Source organism: Meriones unguiculatus, chromosome 7, assembly GCF_030254825.1.
Source record: "Meriones unguiculatus strain TT.TT164.6M chromosome 7, Bangor_MerUng_6.1, whole genome shotgun sequence".
Classification (NCBI taxonomy): domain Eukaryota; kingdom Metazoa; phylum Chordata; class Mammalia; order Rodentia; family Muridae; genus Meriones; species Meriones unguiculatus.
In genome coordinates, this window is record NC_083355.1 from 120,461,170 (window position 1) to 120,488,737 (window position 27,568).

Consider the following 27,568-nt stretch of genomic DNA (forward strand, 5'->3'; position numbering starts at 1 on the left):
TCAGGAGCACACCGAGGCTTAGCTGCTGCTGCTGTTCCTCGCGCGTGCTAAAGTGGGCAAACGCGAACTCACTTAACGTCCGTCCCACCCTCTACGTGTGGCCCCTCGGCAAGTGTCACGCGCGATGTGTGTGCACAGGCTCACTTGTTTCTAATTACTTTTTTTTCTTTAATAAAGAAAAGCATGAATTTCAGCCAAATGACCTGGCCATTTCCAAATCCCTGGAGGCTTCGGGGCGGATGTATGTGTACCGGAAAGACCTGGCTGACACTTTGGTAAGGACCTTTATGCTTGTACTTGAAACATGGGTGTCACACTCAGGATTTTCATGCTTTATAATGGGAAAAAAAAATTAAGCTATTTCCTCTTGAAACCACGGGTAGGCTGCCAAGTTGTGATGACTTTTGCAAATCAGAGGCCTGAGTTAAGGAATTAGCCTCCCTGAGATCAGCCTCACTCCTTTCTGTCACAAAGTGACTCCCTGTCCCACGGGAGTCTCTTCTGATTTGGTCTCTTCTTTCTTTGGGGAGCCGTGTGGACACAAGGCTGAAAAACATTCCCAGGAAGACGGAGAGGGGAGAGCCTGCCCTGCTCCGTCTCCGTAAAGAAAGGTGACTTTGCAGCCTTCCCTGAGCGGGATGGTCCATGAGGACACCAGATGCTGCCGAGGAGGAGGAGTTGTGTAAATAAGCCCACCCTTCAGGATCTTCACAGTGCAAACTTTAAAAGCGCATCCGGCAAAGGGACAACACAGGTCCTTCACGGGGCTTTCTGTAGCTGATGAGGTTGATGTTGTGGCTCTTCCCGGAAAGAACCCACAGTCACACAGCCACCTGGGGCAGTCCCTGGGGCTTCCCTTTGAAGGGCCGCAGAGGACCTGAGGCAGGCCTGGGCAGTGTCCCTGTGGGACTCCATCCTGCCCTCCAGCGTTCCCTACTGCAGCTCTGGACACCACAGCCTATGTCTTTGTGGGAGACACGGTCAGAAACTTCACTTTCAAAGGAGTCCACTTAGGACAGAGCATGGCTGGGCAGATGTGACTAAGTCCACTGTAACCACTAACACCTTCACAAAGACTAACCAGGCTTCCTCGAAATTAAACCCCAGAGCCGGGGGACAGAGTAGAGACATGTGAGCTTGCTGGGCCAGGGCAGTGGGCAGTCTTAAGTAGCCAAATGGTAGAAGAACCGTGCTCATGGGGCGAATCTGAGGAAAAAGTAAATGTGGCCTGTGATTCCACCATTAATGCCCACCTAGGCCCTGTCTAACTCTGCATCCCTGTCTGGTCCCATCCCAGCAGACAGTCCCTGAGCAGCCTTGGCTTTCCCACCTCAGCCCCTCAGAATCTGCACCTTCCCAGAGCAGTCGCTGCCTCTGACAGGACACTGCACCCTCGGGCTGACAGAGGCCGCTGCGTGGCCAGCTCTCGGCAGTCAGCTCTGTGGGGACGTCTGTGAGGGCCTTCTGTGGTCAGGGTTTTAATTTCTGTGTTTTGTTTTTTTTTAAAGAGACCTTTTCATAAACATTAAGGTTCTAAAATGGCATCCATCCACAGCGTTTGTGTTTGCAGAATAAGCCTGTTTGTTGTTGTTGTTTGTTTTGTTTTTTAATGCTCTAACCGGGAGCTGACCCTGGGATCCTGCAGATGGTAGGGAGCAAACGCACTCAGTCACCAAGTTAACCATGCCAATTCCCATTCTTCTGACTTTTTCACTCACTAACTCTTTGACTCCAAACTCTTAAATGAGAAAATGTGTGTTTTAACAAGAAAATACCGGCTATTTCATAGAAACTACCGAATGGTTTATTTGAAGACTTCAGGTGTAATGTCAGATTTGCGGCTGTGTTGGCAATCTCACAGTCTTAGGACAGATTCAAGGAGTGCTGTTGGCGACTTCAGAGCGATTGGCTCCATCTCCATGAGCAAAACAGAAAGTTGTTACATATACTGTCTTAGCCACATGGGCCCTAAATAAAGTAGCTTTCCTTTTATTTCCTGTTGGGTTTTTCACTTTCCAAGGGCACTGTAATAATATCTGTAAACGTGTGTCCGTGACACTGTGCAAACCATGTCTGTCTTTGTTGAAGTGCGCCGTGACATTTCTTTTGTTTGTTTTTAGACTAACCTCCACGCACGTTTATTCTTACCAGAAGCCATGGTGATCAGGGCTTCCTCTTTCATTAGGCTACTGTCAGGGCTGTTTCATAATCAGATCTGTGAGTGGCTGTGTGTGAGTGGCTGTGTGTGTGTGAGTGGCTGTGTGTATGTGTATGTGTGTGTGTGTGTGTGTGTGTGTGTGTGAGTGGCTGTGTGTGTGTGAGTGGCTGTGTGTGTGTGAGTGGCTGTGTGTGTGTGTGTGTGTGTGTGAGTGGCTGTGTGTGTGTGTGTGAGTGGCTGCGTGTGTGTGAGTGGCTGTGTGTGAGTGGCTGTGTGTGTGTGAGTGGCTGCGTGTGTGTGAGTGGCTGTGTGTGTGTGTGTGTGAGTGGCTGTGTGTGAGTGGCTGCGTGTGTGTGAGTGGCTGTGTGTGTGTGTGTGAGTGGCTGCGTGTGTGTGAGTGGCTGTGTGTGTGTGTGTGTGTGGCTGCGTGTGTGTGAGTGGCTGCGTGTGTGTGTGTGAGTGGCTGTGTGTGAGTGGCTGTGTGTGTGTGAGTGGCTGTGTGCGGTGGGGGTGAGGGGAGGCTGACTGGGTGAGGCATCATCCATCACGCCCACGGTTCCAGGGCTGCTTCCTGCGTTGGCCATGGCTCACTGAAGGTGCACAGAACAGGGAAGCATTGTGTGTTTCTCTAGGCTGAGTTTCTAGAGCCTCTGACAGGCAGCCAATTAACTGAAACATTCTGTCTGTCGGTTTAGAACCCTTTTGCAGAAAACGAGGAATCACAGCTAAGGTCGACAAGGATTTTGGGAATGAACACTTGGGACGTTGCCCTGGAATTAATGAGTTTTGATTGGAGTCTGTTCAATTCAATCCACGAGGTAAGTGGGGAGCAGAAAGAGGAGGTTGCTAGTGTCACTTTACCTCTTACCTGAACTTTTAGGATGTTTGTGTGTTGACACCGCCATGCTGGGAAAGTGAGGTCCAGAAGCAGCTGGAGGAATTAGAGTGGGAAAGGCTGCCCTCTCCTGGCAGATTAGAATATGTGCATGCCTTCTTTGCTGCTGTGCGATTGCGTGCCTGGTGTGAGCCGAGTGTGGGCGTGCTGGGTTTGTGTCCACAGACACCTGCAGGGGACTGTGTGTTTGTGGGGGGGTGATGATATGGATTTATACTAATACGTGATGCTGTAATGAGGTTGAAGAGTATTTTTACCTTTGGTGTTGAGACTTCTGGTTTTCTCTTTATACATATATTCATGTACAGCTAGCCTTCTACTTAAGAATAGTTCATAAATTTTAGAATGTGCTATGAAGCTTCCAATGCTACCTTATGAATTTTACGTTTTTTGTGTGTGGCCGTCTCTCTTGGGGACGAATCACAGTGTTTATAAATTATGTGCTGGGAGCAAAGTGCTGCTGACAGCCTGGTGGCAGCATTGCTCAGGGGTCAGGAGGTGAAAAGGCCTGTGCCCATGCCGTGCTCCGGCTTCCGTGCGGAGAAACACATCTTTCCGAAGCAGCCTCTCCTGGATGGAACCTCATGGCTGATTTTCAGGGACCCGTCAGCCCTTCGATCTGCTGTATCTATTAAATTGGTTTATCCTTTCTCCCTAAAACATGTCCGCACTCTAGGCCCGGGTGATCTTGTAGGGAACCCGATCAGGCCCAGGGCTTGCCTCTTCAGAAGCGGCAGTCGGTGGGCCCTGCCTTTCGTGTAGCCGTGACTGTCTCCTAAGACACATGCTCTCGGTTAAAATCTAGTCTCCTCAGTGCCTCGCCTGTGATCACGCCAAGTGGTTACTGCTCTGAGCGTGCATTTCTGAACTTTTGCACTCTGCCCTGAAGCTGCATTTTCTTTCTGTTCTGCTCGTATAATGTCCTTTTAACGCTAATTTCGGAGAGCAGCTTTAAGACCAGACTCAACAGCACCGCCTGCTTGGAAGACTGAGGCTGGGCTCTGAGGCCACAGGTTCCAGGTCAGCCTGGGCACCATGGTGAGCCCCGGCCTCAGAGGACGCTTTAGCCACTCACAGACTACTCATCAGAAGCTAGGGACAAGGTCCAGTGATCCGAGTGGGGACCACGTGACAGTTCCTTATCTGTGGGCTCTGGTGCATGCTGTAAATGGTAGTGTTGTTAGTGCCATATTTAGGGGCTCCTTTTAAAACTCCAGTGGTTTAAACTTGAGAACGTTTGAGATTTTTTTTTAACCAGGATATCCTCCTTATTATATAAGGATTCTAGTGAACAGTATCGAACAAAGTATGGTGAAAACTAAAGACAAGTGTGTCTGAATGTGCTGTGTTTGCTGTGTTTTCTGCTCTAAGGGTTGGGAGGGGTTGAGAGTGGCTGGATTCTGCACCAGCTTAACTGGAGCTAACCCTGAACTCGTTTCTTGCAGCAAGAGCTGATCTACTTCACGTTCGGCAGGCAGGGAAGCGGAGCGCACGCAGTGAACCTCAGCCTCCTGCTGCAGCGCTGCAACGAGGTGCAGCTGTGGGTGGCCACGGAGATCCTGCTGTGCAGCCCGCTGGGCAAGCGCGTGCAGCTGCTGAAGAAGTTCATCAAGATCGCGGCGCAGTAGGTCCCTCTTCGCTGCTTGCGGGAGCGCGGGGTGCGGGCTCTTGCCATTGTCGCCATCATCATCGCCGGCCCTTACCATGGCCAGAAGGGCTGGGGTACACAGCGTAATGCTGAGTTACCTGGCCAGATGTGTCTGTCTTTTAATACCGATGTCTTTGCATTAGAAGCTTTCATATCGTAAGGCGAACGTCAGAACCGCTGTCAGACCGCTGTCAGACTGCAGCGCTGGGCTGTAAGCCCGCGGCGGGCACTTGCACACTGGCGGGAGGTGCTGCAGCGGCGGGGAAGCAGAGACGGCGCTGGGTGCAGTGGGGCGTCACGGGAAGCCGCGTGCTTTAGGACCCTGCTCCCGGCTCCGTGGCACTCCAGCGTGAGCTCTCGCAAACTTGTCGTTTGAAAGGCGGGGTACACCCCACACTCAGCCACTCTGCACATCCCCCATGCTTTCCGGGCTCAGCCGAGCTGAACGTGTCAGCACGCTCTGCTGTACCCCAGATTTCCACCGTTCTCCAAGAACGTGTGTCAGTTTCTTCCTATGACGTTCCTGACCTACGTGTGCAGGGTCAGGACACCCCCGTCCACACACACGTGTTTACTGCTTTCCTTTATTGTAGAGAGCAAGCGTCCTGTTTGTACAGGAGTCCTTCACTGGGCTGAAGGCCTGGCCTGTCTATAGAGGATCGGTGTAACGGGGGAAACGGTACAGGGCAGTTGAGGGTGACTCAGGAAGGCTCGGGAATGAAGTTTCAGCGCCTTCCTGGGGCCTCTCATGAAGTAGGGGCGTGCCGGTGCAAGCCTGCGCCTGAGTTCCGCTCGCCAGCACCACACAGAGCTCAGGTGTGGCCCCGCACATGTGTGAGTCCAGCCTGGGGCAGAGGCAGGAGGGTCCCGAGTTCTCGGCTGCCCATTTCAGCTAAACGGGCAGGCTGCAGTCCAGGGAGAAGCCTCATCTCAATGAGGTGGACCCCGGCGCAGCACAGCGCCTTCCACAGCAGAGCTCTCCAGCAGAGGCAGGTGGGTTCAAGGCTGGCCTGGTCTGCAGAACAGACCTTATCTCAAGAATGTAAAAACAAATCAAATAAGTCATTTGTCAAAAAAAAAAAAAAAACCCAAAACCCTCTGACCTCCACAACAGAGAACATGCACACATGCATGCACACACTCACACGATAAACGTGCACAGATGCTATAAACTACAGTATTTTCTGCACAGCCTTCCAGGGTAGGCACGTGGCATACATGGAAACCTTCCCCAGTGATTTTTGTCTCCCAGGCTTCACGCTTTGTTCTCCTTTGTGTTTGGGGTCGTTTTTACAACAGACAGTTCTCGAGGACAGCTGTGTATCCATGTCTGCTCGGGACAAGCTTCAGAATTTCCGTGCATCATAATCCTGGGTGCCCAGGTCCTCGTCCAGCACAGTGTGGTGTTTGTGTGATGCACACATTCTCTTCTCCCCTTCGGATTCTGGACCGTGTTTACTGCACATGTGTTTACTGCCATGTGACGCTTCAAAGAGTTGTTATGTCGTTACAGCAGTACAGAAACAGAGGATTGCTCTCTTCTCAGTCAGGACCGTGGTGCCCACAGGCAAGGGGGAGGGAGTCTTGGCCCCTGTGTGTGGGGGTGGCCAAAATGCCTATGGGGGAAGATGGGATACAGCCCCTTACAGGAAGCTGGGAAGTACAGTCCCTCAGCAGGAAACGGTTGTTTCGAACTCAGAGGACACAGTAATGCAGGCGTGTGTGCTACAGCTGTGTTCTGCTGAGCAGGGACTTTGTTGGAATGGGCAGTTCTGGTCCTCTGAAAAGGGGTGCTCTGGTCATGGAGTAGAGGGGGAGCCTGAATCTCGCTTCATGTCCGCGGGCCAGGAAACTGTTGGTGTCCTGTAGTCCTGAAGAAATGATGACAATGATTACCAGAGGGCTGGAAGCAGACGGTTTGCTTACAGAGGGTTTCCAGGAACTCTGGGAGATTTCCTGGGAAGGTTGAGGGAGAGGGAGGAACACAGGCAGGAGAAAAAGAATGAGTCAGTGCAAGAAAGTGAGCAGAGCTGATTCAGGGTGACGGTGACTGGACCCATTGCCAGGACCTTTACACCAAAATGAGCTAGGAGAAGTAGCCAGAGCCACAGAGCATCAGAGAAAGGGAGCAGAGGGAAACAGAGGACTCATGTGAAGAACTGAATCTGGCCCGGAGGGAAAGGAACGAAGGTCCGTTTCAGCTGTGCACAGTTCTCCTTGGCCGCTCCAAGGTCTTTGCAGATGTGTCAGGATCAGTGCAGCTGCTGTGGGTGAAAGCTTTTGAGAGAGCTTGCATGGAGCATTTTGTTCGGGTGTGACATTCACTAAGACATTTAAAAGACAGGGCGAAAACGTAGGTGTAAAGATAATACGGAAGAAAGAGTGCTCAAAGGAGGAGACAGAGTAGGAGGGAACCAGAGCAATTTTAGTCTGGTCCCTGTGTCTTAAGGCCCATTTCAGCTAGTTAGGGTTTGTGGTCTTGGGAGCAGCACTGTTTGCAGAGCAGGGCACACCTGCCTTCCTAGCCGTCAGATCTAGTCCCTTTCATGGTGGGGCACTGCAACAGTCAAGGAGCCAGGCCGGCCCAGAAGGATGTTAAGCAGATCTGAGCTGGTGAGACAGAGGTTAACGATGCAAATAAGGCTCAGTCCAGCTTCTTGGTTCTGAGTCCCGGAAGCGATGAGCAGAGCGACAAGAAGAAGGATGAGTTGGACGGCCATTGTTTCCCTCCACTGCTCATTTGAGTTGCCGTTAGGCATTGTGGGTGCCAGTCTTTTCCGTACCTGCTTCATGGCTGACAAAAGGGCAGTGAAGGAAACAGCAGGTGGAAGTCCTCAGAAGAGGGTCCCCGATAAAACTTAACAGTCAGCCAAGATCCAGAGCACAGGTCAGAGGGCAGGAACTGCACAGCATTGTGCGGAACAGTAAGAGACCAAGTCACACGAGGAGAACGTTCACGTCAAGATAACAGGAGTTGAATGCAGTCGTGCCATGGGCTGGACCATGTCTCGGTTCGGTAGCAGGGTAAGCTGCTGCTCGCATGTCAGTCTCTGCAGAAGGACCAAGCAGCTGCAAACTTCATAGAAGAAATCGGCCAAAGCCAGCATCCAAGGAAGGAATCTGAGCAGGAAGTGTTAGGTGATATTCCTCGCTTTTAAATGTAATGAACGCTGTGTATTTTTTTTGAAATATTAACAATCCCAGCTATCATGTAATGAAAAAAACAGTGTCTTAAGTAAAACCAATTTTATGGTTAGAAACAATTTATAAAGTGAAAGTTTAAAAATTAGTGTTATTATCTTAAATGACCATATCTAGTTTTTTTTTTTTTCAAACAAGTTTAAAAAAAAACACTTCTAGTGTATGTATTTGTTATTTTTGTGTTGTTATGGGCACATGCTACATAGCACATGTTGTGGGGGTCAGAGCACAATTTTCAGGAGTCAGTTTTCTCCTTTTGTATATGCCTTGGGAATTGAACTCAGGTCTTCAGCTTTGGTAGCAAGCACCTTTACTTGCTGAACCATTTTATTGGTTCCATATCTAGTTTTGAAAACATATTTTTGTTAACATCAAATTGCTAAACCTGTGTTCCAAGAAACAATTCAATTGTAAGTTGTATTTCCCAAAAAGAAGTCATTTCCAATTTAAAAAGTATACTCCCAGAGACAGCCTGACACAGACTAGAGACCTTGGAGGAAACTTAACCAACATGCTTGGATCTGGGTCAGACGGGCCAAAACCCAAAACCGGACTCTAGAGCCAGCCTTCTCAGTACTGGAGAAGAGCATGGAAAGACACTTGACGCTCTGTGAGAGAGACCCAGTGAGCTGTATATCCGTAACTGGTTTGTGTGCGCCTGCAGGGAGTGACAGCCTGAGGTGCTGTTACAGCCTGGCTGTTAAAGGGACAAGCCAGGCCTTCTAGCCATGAAGAGGCAGAAAAGATTAGGCCACCAGAGAAGGCAGAAGAGTGCTGTGCTGCCTCAGGAATAACTGTTACTGTGGAGATGCAAGATCCAGCAGAGGTGCTGGCCAGCTGGCATGTCGGCTCCAGCCGTGGTTGTGAGCCGGCACTGAGGAAAATCAAAGCGAGGTGCTGTGGTTGTGAGCCGGCACTGAGGAAAATTAAAGCGAAGTGCTGTGGTTGTGAGCCGGCACTGAGGAAAATTAAAGCGAAGTGCTGTGAGTTTTTACGGGGGAAGAGCACTTAGACCATCCTGCTAGTCCTTTCAGAAAGTTCCAAATCTGGGCCAGCAGTGGCCATTTCTAATATCTATTGAGGCCAGATTTTCATTAAAAGGGAAAGGAGAGCCACCAGTTTCCTAAGTTAGCCCTCAGACAGGCCAAAGGAGTATCTTTTGGCACAGAGAATTTGGAACCTGTGGCTGGGCCCTGGGACCAAGGTCCAGAGAGAAGTCAATGTCCAGTTGAGTAGAGCGTCCAGTGTGTCTGGAAATGATCAAATGCCCTGGAATATAAGGGTGCTCCCATCCTCACAATTCCAGGAAAAGGAGCCACGGGGCCCATGGAGCACTGTCAGAGCTTTGGCTGAACCAGTGGTCTCGCAGCCAGCGTCGGTCTCCGGTGCCTTCATCTGGGTAGACCTTCTGAAAGTTCCAGCAAGCCTCCAAACCTAGCTCAGAGTTAGTGCCACAGGTCCCTTGGCCCAGTGTTTTCCTGTGTTCCGTGTGTGCTCTGGTTGAATGGAGCATGGCCTCCTGCCTAGGGCAGACTGTGAGGGGGAGGCGGGAAGCTGAGAGAGGAAGGCGGGAGACAGCATGAACAGAGAAGGCTGCCTGGGGGAATGAGGTGGCTCTGCTGGGTATAACTGCCCATTTTCTCCCATTTCTCACCCTGGGGCTTCAGCACCATTGTTAGGATATGGAAGGCAGCCGTAGAGAGAGGGAAGTAGAAGGAAGGCACAAAGAGAGAGGCTCAGACCACCTTAGACAGCGATTATTCACAGTGAGGGACACCTTGTCTCCCATGCCTGTGGGTGGCCTCCAGGGGAAGATAGCTTTGGTCACTTACAAGGATGGAAATGGGCAAGGTGACTTCTGTACTCCTCATGGGAAGCCGAGACTTTAGTCCTCAGCAGAAAGCTCATTTATACCGACTTCTTTAGGGAAGCAGGACAAGGAACATAGCCTCTGCATCTCCGTGTAGGCAGCCATGCTATAACGGCGTGCGTGGTACCTGATCTGAAACTGGCTGATGCTGCAGCCCTGAACTTGTGCAGAGGGAGGCCTGAACAAGCATGGCCTGGCCTGGCTGGTTCAGGAAGTGCTGTCCTTGCTGTAGATCTGGATAAGGCCTTGTGGGCATCGGGCATCAGGCCTCCTATGGTTCAACATGCTGATCTTGGACCAGAAGGAGCAAGTGCCTGGCTTGGGGCCGGAGTGTGGCCTGGCTTTAAGGAAAGCAAAGCATCTCAGAGGCGTGGGGATGGAGACAGGAAGTGCTGGTGAAGGGGCATCTGCTGCCGTCTGCGTTCTGGGAAGGAACTCTTCTGTGGAGGGCAGCCTGAGGATGCAGGAGGACAAGCAGCCACTGTGGCCGTGGTGTCGGCCTGTGGAGGGGAGAAGGAAGCTGCAGGAAACAGACTGGCAAGTGCAGATACAACTGAGGAGGCAGAGGGATCCTTGGAAAGTCTGCGGCCAAGAGATGGTCAGCTCATCACCCTTTAGGAAGGCTGACATTAGGACACAGACTGACTGAGCTGTTGTCTAAGACCCTGAAGCAAGAGGTTAAAGAGGCACCGTGTGGGCTCCGCTGTGATGGGCTCCGCTGTGATTTGGTGGAGCGCAGGAAGCAGGTCTGTGTCCTGCACTGCCCCTGCCATGGTTTCTCAACCCAGCCAGACTTCCAAAACGGTCTCTGAGATTCCTGGAGGTGGCTTCTGTGATCAAAGGTTTCTACAGAGTGAGTTAGATATAGAAATGGGCTGCCAGTGTTCCCGTGAGAAAGGCCACCAGTGAGAAAGGCGGCCCCACCCAGCTTCTTCCCACTGTGGGACTGAATGTCTCTTGGGGAAATGAAATTTCCTCATGTCTTCTCCACCTGCCTCCATGCTCCTGAGTTCCGTATGCTTCTGGTCTCCAGCCTAGCCCACGGGACAGAACGTGAGCTGAAACATACGGTTAATTTCCCTCTAATCACACTGCAGAAGAGCATAAGGAAAGCGCTCATTTCCACAGTCACATTGTCTTCCCTGCCTCGGGCATGTTCACGGTCCCCTCCTCACCGTCCCTGTCCCTGGGTGGATTTTACTTCCTCTCACAGACAAAGGATGGAAGCTGGGCTGGAATGCTCAGTGTCAGACAGCCTGCTCCTGTCTCGGGATGAATGACCCGTGATAACAGCGTCCCAGGCCCGGCTGGCAGCTCATTTCTGCCCAGAATCAATTTGTCTTATTCAGAAAGTGTGTCTACATTTGGCTTTCTTTTTTAAAAAAACAAAATCAGGTGGTGTGTGTGTGTTTATGACTGTAATGAAGCTATGTGAACCAGAAGAGACAAGGAAGTCAGAGCTAAAAGAGGACAGTCATCTAGACATGAGTAAAAAGGCTTCCACTCATGACAAGTAAGAAGCGTTTCCCTCCACATTTGCTTTCAGCTCAGCAGTGGCTCTGTGCATGGCGTGCTGTGCGGTGAGTGGTTGGGTATGGGTATGTTCACATTAAAACAAAAGCTGCAGGTATGTAGTCCCGCCTTAACTCGCGTCCTCTCGTGGTGACAGTAACCCTAGGGCCTTCTTTTGCTAGGAGGACTTGGGGTTGGAGGTGTCCTCCACCTCGGACCCTCTGAGCAGCGAAACTGGAGCCCAGCATGGAGCCAGTGGTTCAGCACATTCCCTCACGAGGGGGGGCTAATTCAAGCCTTGTCTGGATGTGGTGGAATGCTGGGAGGGTGACAGAGAGAGGTGGAGTCAGCACCACGCCCTAGGCAGCAGAGCCTCGGCAGTAATGCACACAGCAGGCCTTCCTCCAGTGTGCACACGGGGTGGGGCTGGCTGGAGACCGGAGGAGGGAGCAGCGCTGTCCAGCACCCCAGACAAGGCCTAGGAGCGAAGGCTGCACCCACCCTGGCCAGATGGGCCCACACCAGCAGGCTTGGTGGTGGTGTACTACTGGGCTCTCGTCCCCAAATACCTTCTGCTCTGGGTGTGGGGGAGCACTGTCTCTCCAGCTCCTCTCGTCACGAGGAGACCATTCTTCCGGGCCTGGAGTCCAGGTACAGGTGGCCTGGAGCTCCAGGGCCACCAAATGTCAGCGCCTGGAAGACAGCGTGTGTCAGAACCTTCCGCTGGCAGGCGTGTGGGAACACTTCCTAGCACTGGGAAGCCGAGGCCAGTCTGAGCTCTGTGACAAGTTCCACGCAGCCTGGGCTGATCTGGCTCAAAACAAACACACTAAACAAACCAAAGCAAGCACACTTTTCACGTTTATAGCTTCTGCACCATCCTGTAATAGCTGGAAGACTAATGAAAAAAATCACAAATAAGTGAAAAGTTTCACAGCAAAGTTATCTAGTGCAACGTTTGGAGGCAAGCTCTCATTTTCCTCTAGGCTGGCCTTCAGCTCTCCTTGGAATGGAAGGTAACCATCTCGGACTTCTGAATCTACTGTCCCCATCCCAGCAGGGCTTACAAACACCTTTCGTTTTATTTTCTTACCTTTATGAATGAGAAATGTGGAGCGCTATGCCATAGTATATGCCATAGACTCAGATAGATAGATGGTAGATGATAGAAAGAAAGTGATAGAGATAGATGATAGAGATGGATAGAGGATAAATAAATGGATGATATAGATAGATAATAGATAGATGATAGAAGATAGAGACAGACAGACAGATAGTGTGATGTCCATTTTGTTGTTAGCAAAGAATGATCTATCAGAATGAGTATGAGCTGAGAGGGACCTGTTGGCCAGATACAGGAAAAGCGTGAAGACAGAGCTGAGGCGAGGTGCAGGAGCAGCCTGTGGCGGATGCAGAGAAGCAGGTATTCCAGAGCACGATCGCTGATGTCATAAATGCCCACAAATGGCTGCGTGTGTGCAGGCCTCCCTGCAGTGTCGGGAAGAGAGGAGCTGGGGGCTGGAAAGCCCTTCTTGAGCATTAGAAACCGTCGGGGGGGGGGAGCATGCCTCGCGTGGGCAGTGGCGGGTGAGTCGGCCTTATCAGTGACCACTCACGTGTGCAGGCGTGTTCTCTCAGTGCTCTGCTCTCCTCTTTCACAGCTGCAAGGCCCAGCAGAACCTAAACTCCTTCTTTGCGATCGTGATGGGCCTCAACACCGCGTCCGTCAGCCGGCTGTCACAGACCTGGGAGGTGAGCGGGTGCCCACTGGTGTGGGGAAAGGGCTCGCTCTGGGGAAGCTTGTGAGGGCAACAAGTGGATTAGATGGTTTCAGGGACACACCCACTCGCCGAAGGTGTTTTTAGGAGGGCTGTGACAGGTGGTTCTCTAATGTGTATGAAAAATGTATTTTTTAAAAAGTAGGCAGCTCTAGCTCCGGGCTGGCTGGTCCTCCTCCAGCCTGGCCTGAGTGTGCAGAGGAGAGCAGGGTGCTGGCCTGAGTGAGGGGTGGACACACAGAGCTGAAGCTAAGCTTCGGGGCCTCCTGTTTGGGGTCCTTGGCATGTTCACATGAGCATATGTATCTTTTTCAAAACGGCCAAAGTAGTTTTGCATTCTAATTTTCTTAAAGAGGACTTTCTATATTTACAGAAGGCATGAGGCTCCCAGGTTCTAGTTCTGCCTCTGTGGACGGCAAGGGTTTGGGTTCTGAGACGCAGGAGGCCAGTCCAGTTGGCGCACTGTTTCTCTCCTCCAGCCTCTCTCCTTTGGCCTTGTGACCCGTGGGGTCCACTGCAGTCTCCTTGACCTCTCCTCCCATTGACGGGCCACTCTCCTGTGCCTCTCCTTTTCACTCAGGGGCTGTGCCCAGTGATGCACTATGCTGACCGGGGGTGGGGTCAGTGCTCTTCAAGGAGGTCCAACAAAAGAAAGGCATGAAAGGGTGGGCTGTCCTGGTTGAGCAAACAAGATGGCCAAGAACATTAAAGATTAAAAGAGACGGGCAAGATCTTCCATGCTGATTAGAGCAACAGGAAGACAAATGGACAGGAAGGGTCTTCACAGAATGGAATTTGCATTAATCCTCAAAAGAAACTTTGACTTGCAGAAATAATTGAATTACAATTAAAAAGAGTCTGCATATTGGCTGCCTCCTGGGTGTCACGAAGTGCATTCCTGCCCCACAGAGAGCTGTGATAGGGGACCTTTTAAACCAGGTCTCGCTGGCCAGGAGAAGCAAGTGCCCACACTGCCACATCAGAACAGCTGAGGAGACTGAGAGGCACCCACCGGCAGCAGGCGTTGGTGGCTGAGGAGGAAGCTGCTGGGAAGTGAGGCTGGGCTTCCAGCAGGTGCGAGCACGGCAGCTCAGAGTCAAAGCCTCCTGTTATCACATAAAGGAAAGATGGGGTTTGAGAGGAGTAATCAGAGCTCCGCAGATTGTCAGGCTGCCTGATCTCACAGTCTCTGTTGCAAGGACTTAACCCTGTCTTTGAAGTGCAGTAGCCATGGTTCATGAATGAATGACGGCCAGGAGAGTGTTCAGGGAAACGTTATTTACACAAACAGTTGCCTCTCGGCTAACCTCTGGCCAGTGTGAAGCTGAGCACATTGAGTATGAGGTGCCTCAGGGACATTCTTTGGGATGCTGGACAGACCAAGATATGGCTCAAAGGAAAGATTGCAAGTGATTGCAAAAGCCTGCATTTTATATTTTATTCATTGTGGAGAAGTCATTTCCAGATAGAGTACTAACTACAAAGAACTGAGTCATCAAAATTATCACATTGAAAACTTAAGTAGTTTCAAAGTTCAGTTACTGTAACGTTATCATCGTTATTTTGATCCAGTTTGACAACGTAACCTCTATGGGATATCTTGAACCTTGTCACTACGCTTGGTAGCTGGAGTCTGTTAAGAGCAACCACGGACACTTGTACGTTTATTTCATGTGCTGTTGCTGGAGGCTGAGGCCAGTGAAAGTGCAGACTCACCCTAAACACACAGCCTAAAGGGGCATGACGGGGACAGGGTTCACAGGGAACTTCGGTTAGGTCGGCTTTCTACGGCAGGCCACTAAGGCAAGGTGGAAGGATCCATGATTTCTCCTATGCATATTAAAGACCATCTGACACGTGTCAGGCAGGGGGTCCTGAAGTTTGATCAGGGAGGATGGAGCAGGCCCGCCTCCCTGTCTTCTGGCATTGCGTGAGCCTCCGATGCCCTCAGCCTCTATGAAGCTGTCTGCTAAGGTCAAGCCGCATCACCTAAGGTTTTCAGCATCTTTTCTAGCTCTCCTCTGCTGTACAAGGCAGAGATGCCATCTGTATAAAAAACAGCCAATCTTGTTATTTCCCACTCCATCAGACTATTAGAAAGATGAGCACGTTCATCAGAAATACGATATAGAGATGAAGCCTAAGTGATTATTAAATAACCGGCGGTGTGCAGAATCCAGCCAGCTAGCTTCCTTTCTCATGCAGCTGCCATGTACTTTTAGCAATGCGCTCAGTGACTGTCACAGGGAGGGTTGATGGGAATTGCGTAATGAGGTGAAATCAAGGCAGAGACCCGTGACAGGTATATGTCACAGGTATACGTGTCTGTGAGTAAGCAGAACTCACCTAAACGTGCCACATCTCAGATTAGAGCTGCCTTCTGGGACCATTGTGCTTTCTGATTGTGGCATTTGCTTTTGTTTTTTCTTTTTTAGAAAATTCCTGGCAAGTTCAAGAAACTTTTCTCTGAACTTGAGAGTTTAACGGTAAGTAAAGGAGACCTATACTTCAAATTCAAATTTCCTTCTGGGTTCGAGGGAGAACTTAAGGTTCTTCATGATGTAAACTGACCACTTCATGTACAAATAGTTTTGATCTGGGAGTGGTGATAGAATCCTAGTGCTCTGGGAAGGTGGGGAGGGCAGATTCCAAGTTCCAGACCGGCCTGGGCTATGAAATAAGACCCTGTCTTTAAAACAAATTATACAGGAGCATGCTAACCCGGAAAGGGGAAATCTCGAGGGTCCCCAAGTCTAGACAAAGAGCTGCAGGCAACTGGAGAACCCGAGAGTGCAGAAGCAGACTCCCCGTGGGAAGAGCCACGCATTTGGTTGTCTCGTACCAAGTGGTCAGCCCTAAAGTCAGATGCAGCCAGGGAATTCTGTGCGGCTGGGTAGGCTATGCTTACATGTTCGGGAATACACACGTATCTAGGATATTTTATATGTACCTAAATACTGAAGAAAAGAAAACCATGGATCTGAGAGAAAACAACAGGACAGCCACAAGGGAAGGGCTTGAGGGAGGAAACAGAAGGGAAGAAATGATATAATTTCAAAATTTTTTAACTTAAAAGTAAGAGTAAATGACAGATCGATGGTAAGCAGGTGCGGAGCTGGACAGGTGATAGAGACAGATGACAGGTGTAGGTAAGGAGTACGCGGGAGAGCCATTAATGCTGCCTCCTCTCCCTGTGGAACCCCATGACTTTTCAGGTTTTCTTTTTACAACATGAAAGTATTGGTATAAATCTGGTAAGGAATTTGTGTGCCGTGCATTAGTCTTTGCTCCTTTTCGATTGTTTCTTGGGCTCATACACAAGGTCTGTAGCTTGTTGGTAGAGTGTGGCATTGTCTTTGTGTGCCGAGCGCGGGTTTCCCTCCTCGGTGTAAAGATGCGGCGATCACCTCGCCGTGGGATTCTGCAGAGGAGCCTGGGCCTGGAGAACCTATTTAAGGGAATGCTAGGTGATCAAAAGGTGTCTCCTGTTGCTGTAAACCAACAGCCCGGATTTCATGCATTGCCTAGACCTCCTACCCTAATCAGTGGGCTTATTCTCCAAGGAAAGCTTTATGCACCTCATTCTTCAGAAGAGTCTGTGTGTATGGAATCATGGTCACATCGTGCAGCAGATGCAGACTGAGAATTGCTTCTCTAACACATTGATTTTTCTCTCTCTTTCTGATCGCCTTGGCTCACAGGACCCTTCCCTAAACCACAAAGCCTACAGGGATGCATTCAAAAAGATGAAGCCGCCAAAAATCCCTTTCATGCCCTTACTGCTTAAAGGTAATGATTTCCCATCTGTTAGGAAATGCAATGTCATCTTCTAGAAATGCCTTTTTTCTAGCTACAGCAGAAAAGAATGGGACTCTCAGCTAAAATCTTAACAGTGGCTTCAGCTTTCATACCTCCATGTTTGCATGAAACCGTTTTTTCAAGTACCCAGTTGTTTTTAAATGCTAGAACACTTACTTGTGTTTGGGCAGTGCCAAAGCGTTGTCACTAGAAACTTGTGTGTTTGTGTTGCTGTGTTTCTAAGCCCCGTGTTATTTTCTGTAATACTATGAAGTACTTTAACAAGACTAGGTTAGCATACAGAGCCCAAAGGACAAGCAGTGGTCTGTTTCGGGGACGGCTGGGCACAGTGCACTGGTGTGTGAGAAATCCTGTGGGTGGGCAGAAGCTTTGCAGCCCATGAAACTTGCTGGTGGAGAGTATTCTTTCCAAGAAGTGGAGGGGGCGGGGGAGGGGGCGTCACACAACCAGCCACTAAGAGGAGCCTGTGGTTTGAAGTTGTGTGAGGCCAGGCTTCTGATGATGCAGGTGAGCGTGGGCGGGGGGATGTTTGCTGTGCTCACCCAAGGATGTGTGCAGGCCACAGGGGAGCGTGAGCTTGCAGTTTTGCAGGCAGGTTTTGGCAGCACCTGTCTCAGCAGCTCTGACTGAATGTGTGTTTCTGTTTTCGGGGGTTGGTCTGTTGTTGATGACAGAGGGGTGTTTCCATCCCTTTAAGTTGATAGTTTGCACCGCATTGCTCCTGTGCAGGATGTTAAGGTTCCTTCATACACCGTCTCATCCACAGTTGTGTGCCAGAGGTTCTCCGAGCCTTGGATACCGGCTCAGTGCGTCTCGTTCCCACAGCTCCATCTCTTGAGCACTCACTCTTTCAGAAAGAGGTTTTTCTTTCCGCATCCTTGGCCACTTCTTTGGGGTGGCCCAGGCCCTTACCACTGAACTCAGACCCTGATCCAGACCCCAGTTCCCTGGTCACTTTAAGTCTACTGAGTCTCAAGCAAGTTTCCCGTTTTCCAAAAAACAAACCTTCATCCTTCATCCTGCTACCGCTCCTGTTTCATCTTCATCAGTGATGCTGTCTCTCAACCAGTTAAATGGGGCCAGTGTCTTGCTCTTTTCCTCACTTCTAATACACAGACTTTGGAAAGCAAACTTTTAAATTTCTTTAATGAAAACTTTCAGTGTAAACTTGGAGGCCTGAACCTCAGCTGTTTTAATGAAAGCCCCATTTACACTAGCTGGCAGGACACTAGCTGGCAGGACACTAGCTGGCAGGCATTCTTCAAAGCAAACGTATAAATAGTAAGTCCACGTTGCTTGTGAATATTCATTTGTTTTGTGCTTAGTCTTTTGACCTAAAAACATAATGGACCAATTAAGTTACAACATAGCATTAGCTTATATCATGTGGGTTAAAAATCAACTCTTCACTTTAACTACAAAACACTTCAGGAAGGCTGAGCTGCCTCTAAGCTTTTAGGTCAGCGGTGACACGGCTCTGATTTCAAGTTGCCTTGTCAAATACGTTGCATAATTCCAAAATGCTTAAGAAACATTATAAATTGCTTGTTTCTAAACACCTTGTTGTTTCCGGATCTCTTCCTGATAGCACGTTTATCTTGCTTCTACCTCCAGATGTAACATTTATTCATGAAGGAAATAAAACATTCTTGGATAATCTCGTCAATTTTGAAAAGCTGGTAAGTAAATTTCATGCCTTCTCTTTCCTCTCTGTAAAGGAAATGCGTGTTTGCCTTCCTGCTCTGGGAAGCGGGTGGTATAGCGCTCCCCATCGCACAACGTGGACTCCAGGGTCCATGGAGCACGAGGAACCGTGTCAACACCAGGCTGGCAAGATTTTGAGGCTCTGCCTTTCAATCTTTTAAGTAGTATCTTGTTAGCTTAGCACCGTGTGCAAACACAGAACCAGGCACAACAGCCGAGGTCAGGAGCAACTCCCAAGTCTCTCCTCTTGAGAGCTCGGTGGTGTCAGGAGCATCTCTCGAAGCCCATTGTGAGACGCTGAGCCAGAGCGTCCCCTCCCATAGGCCTGTCTGCCTGCTAGTGCCCCAGTCTTGGCTACGCACCTGATCTGTGGGCTCTGCCAGTGAGGGGAACGGCCACCTCCTTCCTGGCCTCCAGGAGGCCCATCCTGCTGATGGGTGCAGGACCTGGTCAGGCCTCTCGTAGTGGTCACCCCTCTGGGACAGTCATGCTGTCGTCCTCACTGGGCTCCTCAGCCCTTCTGCTCTGCCCGGGAGCCAGGGGGAGCTGTCTTCAGAACAAGCGGGACCGAATGAGCAGACAGAGGAAGGTGTCTTTCTGACAGCTGACCTTTGGCATCACAGAGGAAGTGTTACAAGCCCCATCTCTGGGGTCCTGACCTTTGAGGGGCCTTTGCAGCGGAGGTAATGGGCTTGCGTGACTCTTTCAGAAGCCTTCCAGCTCTTCTGAGGCTGGAGGCAGGCCTCAGGGAAGGTCCGTTGAGGCCCTGCTCATATCCCATGTGGAATTGTTTAAAGAGCAGTTCAGACTGAAGTCTCCGGATGAGACCCCAAGGGCCCAGGCACAGAGAAGGAGTGAAACTCGCTCCCACACAACACCTCAGACCCCACCTCTAGACTGTCAAAGACAGACATCCCCCAGCCCCTCTCTGGAGCAACGCTTGGCGACTCTGAAGATGTTGGCGCCTGACTACTTGTTTTGGGGGAACAGAGATGCCAACATGTCTTGTTTTCAAGTCTCTCTGCCTGTGCAGTTTAGACAAAGAGCTCAGTTATTTCACACCTACAGTGAGTGTGTGGGGTTTCCACCTTGTTTAGTATTGCTCTGCGGTGCCTGAGGATCCCACTGTCAGCAACTGAAGGCCTCAGCTGCTGGAGTTCTGACTGAGCAAGCTCATCTCCAGCGTGGGCCTGAAGCGTTTTCCCGGGGGGCCTATGGAGACCAGGAGGAGCAGTGACCCCAACTGTTGTTGCCCCTGACCAGCAGACTTGGCATTGAGCCTTCTGAAGCAGAGGTGGCCTGGCCGCTTGTCCTGTGTCATTTCTCCTCACCTAGCCTCACAGCTGTGGAAGAAGCGCTCTACACAGGCCAAGTCAGGGACAGGGCGGGCGGGAGTTCTCGGCAGCCTCTCCTTCTCCTCTGCATTGTCTCTGGGCGCTTCCTTTTCCCCAGCAATTCAGCAGAGCCCCACACCGACCTCACTGTCTGTAAGAAAGCTTAGGAAAACAGTGTGGACTCTGAGTCTGTGGTCCCAGCACTCGGGGAGGGAGGCAGGAGCTCGCCACAGGCCCAGGGTGAGCCTGAGGTACAGTGAGTGCCAGACCAGCCTAGGCTGCGGTACAAGACTACCTGAGGCAAACGCGCAAAACACAGCAGCTGCCTGAGGCGCGTCATCCCCTGTGTGTGTGTGTGTGTGTGTGTGTGTGTGTGTGTGTATGTGTATGCGTGTGCGCACAGGGTCATGTGTGTGCACAGGGGCATGTGTGTCCATATCATCCCCTGAGAGAGGGTCTGCCAGTGAAGCTGGAGCTAAGGCAATGGCCAGCAAGCTCCAGCACTCCCATGTCTGCCCCCGTTGCACACAGAGCTCAGGTTGCAGGCACATGCAGCTTGACAGGCTGTGCATGTGGGTTCGGAGAGTTGGATCCCAGCCCATGTGCTAGCACTGCAAACGCCATCCCCCTCTCCCCCCTCCCCCCCCCGCCCTGGTGGAGCGTTTCTAGAGAGAGGAGACAGGCGGCCTGGTCCTCAGAGCAGGTGGCACCTCAGGCTCACCAGGCCTTCAGCTGACCCTATCTGTATGGATTACAGATGTGATTAGATTTATTTTAGAAAGACAAAAATCAACTTTCTGTCATCCTCAGGCCCGAGTTCCTCAGGCAAAGAAGCAGTGTTCTTAGAGAGTGCCTCTTAGAGGACAAGGTTCCACTACGCTGAAGCACATTCATCTTTCACAGTAATGAACCAGTAGGGCCCGAGTGACCTAGCTCACGAGGGAGCCGTTCCCGGGTGGCGGCTAATTTGAGCCAGTCAGCAGATAGTCGGGTGTTATCTTCATCTGGCCGGCACAGACCACCTGTTCAGTCAGAGCAGATCCCCAGCGCAGGCGCAGTAAGACCCATCCTTCCTGGGGTGCTGCCTCAGCAACCAGAAGCGTTCCCACTCAGACTGGCCCTGTTGGAGGAGCAAAGACTTCTGGCCTTCTCGCTTCGCCCCCACGTACGAGCCTGATGTTTACTGTGTGTGCCTCCCTCCCATCAGCAAAGCTGAGGGCAGGGCTCAGAAGTCAGTGCTGCACACAGCTCAGCCAGCCCTGGCCTTTCAGGAGCGCCACAGGATAGGAATCGGTGGCACCCCAGTCTGCAGCAGCGGAATCTGTCCTGGGAACTGGGGAGGGGCTGGGGGAGGAAGTGTAACAATGCCTTCACAGACATGAGGCAGGTCCCCTTTCCTTCGCCGCCTGGGCTGCTCGGGAATCACGGCCCGAGTCTCTGCTCAGGAGCAGCATCGATTAGCCGAAGTGTGGCTGGCGGGTAAGTTAATCCAGTGCCAATCCAAGCAGAGTCCCTCAGCCCGCTGGTGCGAACTGCGAAGACTCTGGCCACGGCATTACTCCTGCAGAAACAACTTTCCGGCCGTTTCCCATCAGTGGATGGTTCGGGGTCTGGCCTGTGCAGGCAGGTTAGGGAGGCAGTGCTGGGGGACTGGGGGATGAAGGACGCTAATCCCTGAAAAGCGGGTGTTTGGGGCTGGATCTGAATCAAAGCCACGACTTCCTGCCACTCTGCAGATGCCAGGACCCACTGTGACAGCCATGTTTAGGGAGTGTGCTGGGGCTGTGCAGGAGACACTGCCTGCAGCAGAGGTCGGTCCCTTAAGGAAAGGTGAAAGGAGTGGCCTGAGCGAAGGACTGCCACAGGATGTGAGGTGACGGACCTTACCTTGCCGCACCCAGGCCTGGGGTGGAGATCTGAAGCCCCAGGTCCTCGGCAGGCTTCGGCAGGATGATGGGAAGTTCTAGGCTAACCTGGGCAAGCAGCTGAGACACACTCCAGAGATGAAAAGGGTCTGGGGCTGCGGTAGCTCCGTAGTGGAACACTACCTAACACACACAAGGCATGCCCTCTCCCCAGAAGCTGCACATTTCAGATAACTTTAGTCTGGAGACCAGTGGAGAACCAAAGGAAAGAAACTAAATTAGAAGACTGAAGAAGACGGTAAGGCGGCATAGAGATGAAATGGCCCCTGTGAAAATGCTGACACTCCTCTTTCATGGGTGCATAATTTCCTGCCAGTGTGTGAGGCCTTGAATCCACAGAACTTTTTGCCTCCACTCAGGACGCGCCCGTGAGCCCAAGGATGTGGCTTGGGTAGTGGGGTGGTGAGCTGGGCACCTGAGGGTCCCTGTAGAAACTGGGCAGCGTGAGCCTGTGTTCCGAGTGTGCAGATCCTTGGTGGCGGCTGGTTGGAAGGGAAAAAGTCCCAGCAGTGACGGCTACATAGTCGGTGTGTGCTGTTCTCAGAAGGGAGGTCTCAGAAAGGCCACTCCTCACGCACGGGGAGACACATGTGAATGGGAAACTGGGGGCCACAAAGCTCGCATGCTCCCCCGAGGTTTGCATACCCTCACTGTTTCTCAGATTCACACTCAACACACGTGGATAATTCAAGCTTCACACAATCAATTACAGTCCTCTCCAGCTCCAAGTGGAGCTCAGCTTTGTCCCAGAGGGTTAGAGGAGCCCCCTGCCGAGGCTCTGCTGCCTTCATCGCCCTGTTCCCGCTTCTGTCTTCCAGCACATGATTGCAGACACTGTCCGGACCCTGAGGCACTGCAGGGCAAACCAGTTCGGTGAGTAATTGGGAGTGGCGTAGAAGGCACAGAGACTCTGGCGGGGCCATTGAGGAATGCTCAGTGACGCCACGTTTAAACAGACCATGACGTGTGTGTGTGTGTGTGTGTGTGTGTGTGTGTGTGTGTGTGTGTCAGCATGTGCACGCTTTGTTCACACTCCAGATTTGTCTTGTGTCCCCTCGTTGTTTGGAGTGGGGAGTCAATGGTGTGACACGTCATTGCCGCTGTCCTGGTGGACTGCGGACAGACAGACGGCACCCACCCACGCTTTCCACTTTCACTTGCCCAGTCTCTCCTTTACTGGCGGCTTTAGCACCATGGCTCTACCTCTCGGCTCTTTGCTTGGGGACCTTCCTGAAATAGAAATGTAGTTCACTAGGGTGCTGAAGGATCCTTCCAGGTTTTTATTTTCTTCAACCCAGTTCTCGCCTATCAGCTGAGAATGATTGTTTGTTTGTTTGTTTGTTTGTTTTTCTTAGCACTTTTGTAGAGTCCCCTCGGAGACTACATATGCAGGCTTTTTGTTTTTTTAATGGACTCGGCACTTGGCAGGACGTGAGGAAGCTGCCTGTAGTGCACAGCAGGCGCTCTCACCTGAGTCCGGCCCTGGGCCCAGGGGATCAGCACCTTCACCCTGTCAGCGCAGAGCCCAGAACGGAGGCTCAGAGAGGCCAGGTCACGCGGCCTGCTGCCACACTGAGTGTCCTGGTTCCCTGCCCCGCCCGCTGCTCTGCCCTGTGCTGATTCTATGAATCCAGAGAGAGAAAGCGAGACTGAGCTGACCTGAGCTGCAGTTGCTCCTCTGGGGAAAGGTGAACTCCAAGGCCTCGTGGCTGCACCTGAAGCAGCAGCCCTGTCCCGTGGCGCTGACTCTTTGTTTTCCCTCTCACAGGAAGTGACGTGTGCCCGAAGGAGCAGCAGGAGCTGAAGTCCTACGTCAACCACCTGTATGTCATCGACAGCCAGCAGGCCCTGTTCGCGCTCTCGCAGCGGCTGGAGCCCCGGGCCTGAGCCCGGCCCCTCGTCCGAGACCACCGCCCTCTGAGAGAGGGACGCCTCAGTCCGCATGCCCTTCCTGTGAGAGGAGGTCGCTGAGTTTTATCAGCGTGCCCAAGAGGCTGCAGGGAAGGCGGCCAAGCAAGCCCAGGAAGTGACGTGAGCCCCAGGAGGTGGAGAGAGAAGACGGGAGCCGAGCATCCTGGCCGCAGGGCCTTTCTGAGGATGGCGCTTTCCACCCAGTGCAAGGCTCAGCAGATGTCACACCAGCACTAAGAAGAAAACACCTTGATACACAGCAGCCGTTTCTGTTCGTTAAGATTGTGTGCCCAGCGGGAAGGACCGTCTCTGCCGCTCCCCCTGCTGCCATCAAGAGACCGAGCGTGACTGAGGGCCGTGAGGGCCGTGAGGGCATCCCAGCATCCCAGGAAGAGGAGCTATAAACCGAGCACACCCCGGCAGGCACGTCCTGCTGTGCCTGTGAGAGTGCCTGGCACACCCATCCACACTCGTTTAGGATGTTTGTGCACAGGAAACCGCGTTCCTCACCACGACACTCCGAAAGCAGGGCAGCTGGGCTCCTCGTTCAGCGGGAACCCGGCCACATTCGGCCCCGGGACTCCTCTGCATAGATTCCTGTTGTTGTTGCTATTGCGTGCAGTTTTCAGGACGGTTCAAAAAGGTGGGGCCGGGGTCGTGCGTGCTCTTACACTGACAGAATGGCCAGTGTCTGCATCCCAGTGTGTGCTGGAGCCTCGGTGTTCAGTCAGGCCGCACCAGGCGCCAGCCCACAGACAGGAGGCAGCCTGGGGAGAGGTGAGCGACCCCGAGCGTAAGGAGCCAGCAGTTGGGCCTACTAGACTCGGTCACTGAGCAGAACCCAGAAACGCCTGAAGTCTGGCTTGGGGAGCCGGAGCCCTGCAGTCCAAGTCCCAAGCAAAGCCTCAGCTTCCTGCAGCTTGCCCTGTACCGTCTCACTCTTGGAAGTGTCAAGGACTGGGCTCTCGAAATCAGAGGAAGCAAACGCCTGTGGCTGAAACAAGCCTGCCCACCAGCTGGACGCCAGCCGCTTCGCTGTGTGCACGCCCCAGCCGAGGGGCTGTGCATTTCCAGGCGTGCGTATGGTGTGCCCCTCACCCGGGGCCTGCCTGGTGAGTGTGCACACCGGCCAGTGCCTGCACGGTCCACTGTCGTTACTGAGGCCTGCCATGTGCCCCTGAGACACTGCTGGAAGGAACCGTGTGGGGAAGCTTTGGTAGCGCTTTCAGAGACTGCCCCTGACCAGCCTGCCCCTGACCAGCCTGCCCCTGACCAGCCTGCCCCTGACCAGCCAGCCCCTGACCAGCCTGCCCCTGACCAGCCAGCCCCTGACCAGCATGGAGAGTCCCAGTTCTGGAGACCCGAAGACGGTCAGACTCACCCACCCAGAGCAGGTGCCGTCAGAAGCCATTTCACGGGGCTGAGGGCCAGTAGATGGGACTAGAGCGGCAAAGCAAGGGAAAGCAGGCCTTTCCTGCAGACAGCCTCGAGGTCTGAGGACAACACACAGCACCAACTGTGTCTTTCCTCCAGGCCAGCAGCTGGGCCAGCGCTGTCATGCCAGGCCACTTTGACCCTGTCCGCATTCTAACTGAGTGTGCCAGTGTCAGCTCTGTGTTCTCCAGGCTGAACTTTACCTTTAGAACCCGGTGTAGGTGGAGCTGTTTCAGTAGAGCCTCTGTCTAGCCTCCAGCTGAGCTGGGCTCTGCAAGCCACACCTGCACCACGCCCTGCCTCACGCCCTGCCTCACGCCCTGCACCACGCCCTGCACACTTAGAGAGTCCTGCACCCGAGTGGGAACAGCCCCGGGGAGCAAAGCGCACGAGGCAGATGGCATCCGTTTTCCCACCCTGTCTCCGGAATATCTAAATTCTCCAAATCTTTCTCAACTTTAACACCTGTTCCTAGGGATTTCTCAGGCAGCAGACTTAGGAACTTCAGAAGCTTGGCAGAGTCTTGAATCTAAAATTAGGGGAAACCCCAGATTTGTCAGGCCCCGGTTGCTCCACAGGAAGCCCTTCCAAGGAAGCAGTAGTGGCTGGGTCCATGGTATGGGAAGACCCAGCTCCTTCTCCAGAACCCCCAGATCCCCCAGAATCAGCATTGCTCTCCATGAAGGTAGACTAAAGATGTCTAAGTTCTCTTCTAATTCGCCTTTGGGTTGTCGTGATTTCACGAGTCTCCGTTTCCTCCCTAAACCCTGTATAATTGGCTTCTTCCTCAGAGAGTGATGGCTGGGCCACTTTCTGGTAAGAGTGCAGCCCTCAAGAAGTCCCGTGGGCCTCTGGGTTCCATGTCTGCCATGCTTGCATCTTCCTGTGGGTGTCAGAATGTGGGTCCATCTAGGGAAAGTCGCAACTTTCCAAATATTTCAAAGGATTTGCACATTTGCAGATGTTCTATAGCCTACACGTGTGAAACTCACTCACGGTCTGTATAATTGCCAAATGGTTATCGCAGCACAGAATCCACCACATTGGCTCTTTTCTAGTACCCTTGACTGCACTGAGCGTAAATTCCTTTTCCTGCCCCGACATCTACAAGCAGGGAGCGCGGCACACAGCGGCGACTCCTAGCGGACAGGTATTTCACAGATGCACACTCGCCTGCGTGAAGCTGGGGCGTGGACGTGCGGCTGCTTGTGTAGACGTCTGGTCCCGGAGCTGGTGCTGCCTACGTCCCCAGGCCTGTCCCCAGTGACAACTCATCACCGCAAACCGGGAACCCGTGCGCAGCCCGGCCAGGCCTTCCAGAATCGGCAGATGATCCGTGTGCGGGCGGCAGAGGCTGCTGCAGCTGTGCAGCCCAGGATTGCTCCTCAGCTTCAAAGACACGTCCTTGAAATTTCAGCCCGGTCGTTACCGAGGGGGCCGGTTTTGCTCTAGAGAACACACATTTTGAAAAATTGCCAAAAAGTCGGATGAAATGTACTTCTGTATAAAGCAAAGCTGTATAAACTAAGCCTTTTTAGCAGAGTGATATTTATTTGCATAGCCTATTTATTGTATTTGTATTACACTGTTATTAAATGCCAGGATGAAATCCATGGCCTGGGCGAGGCCTCTTGCCTTTGGCTGTCTCGTTGCTTCGGACTGCTGGTGCGTGTCAGCTGCGGTAACGGAAGACAGAAGGCCGCAGTCGGCCATCTCCCAACCTCTCAGGGACCACACCGTGAGCTTGCCAGCGCTGGGAGAGCTGGTAAACATGAAGCACTTGCCGGATTACCAGCCTGCCATCGACAGGGTTTGCTCTCCGTCGTTCGTGCTTTCTGCCTCTGTGTACATAACTGCTGTGTATTTATCAAAGTAGGAAGCAATAATTTATATGTAAAAATGCCCAAGCAATATAAGGCTAAAGCTTACGTAAGTAACCATTACCTTATCTTGTATTTTCAAGTGTTTTTTAATCTGCTTTTCCAAATATAAGACGATGTTGGACACATGCTCATGCCTGGACTCTTATTCCCTGTGCCACCGTGGTGTCCATGGGCCTGCGGCCTAGGTGCCGGCCATCTGGTGCTCTGTCCGGAACTCGGGTTTTCTCAGTGAAAGAGCTTCAGGTAGGCCAAGAGCTGCCGGAAGCAGTCTCCTACTCTGCTGCTGACCTGAGCCCTGCAGACCCAAGGGCCTGTTGGAAATCCCATCAGGGCTCTGCCTGAGCCTCGGAGAATCCATAGCCACCAGCACCACTGCACTCTGCTTGAGCAGAGCTAGGAATGAAGAGAAGCAGCAGGGTTCAGGACCCCTGTGCCAGGACGGAGGAGCTGAGCGGACGAAGCTGCATCGGGCTCTGACGATGGGTGAAGGTGGGGC

The 27,568-nt window shown here is 52.1% G+C and overlaps 1 protein-coding gene across 2 annotated transcripts in view; it reads left to right on the plus strand.

Moving 5' to 3' along the window:
* Rapgef5 (Rap guanine nucleotide exchange factor 5) overlaps positions 1–27,198 on the plus strand; it is a 205,551-nt gene extending 178,353 nt beyond the window's left edge. For both annotated transcript variants that reach the window (XM_021642613.2, XM_060388290.1), the window contains 9 exons: positions 178–275; positions 2,854–2,976; positions 4,499–4,677; positions 12,946–13,036; positions 15,498–15,548; positions 16,764–16,851; positions 18,496–18,560; positions 22,663–22,717; positions 23,613–27,198. In XM_021642613.2, the coding sequence (XP_021498288.2) occupies positions 178–275; positions 2,854–2,976; positions 4,499–4,677; positions 12,946–13,036; positions 15,498–15,548; positions 16,764–16,851; positions 18,496–18,560; positions 22,663–22,717; positions 23,613–23,731 (869 nt within the window). In that variant the 3' untranslated portion in view covers positions 23,732–27,198. The remainder of the gene's footprint in view (positions 1–177; positions 276–2,853; positions 2,977–4,498; positions 4,678–12,945; positions 13,037–15,497; positions 15,549–16,763; positions 16,852–18,495; positions 18,561–22,662; positions 22,718–23,612) is intronic.
* The last annotated feature ends 370 nt before the right edge of the window (positions 27,199–27,568 follow it).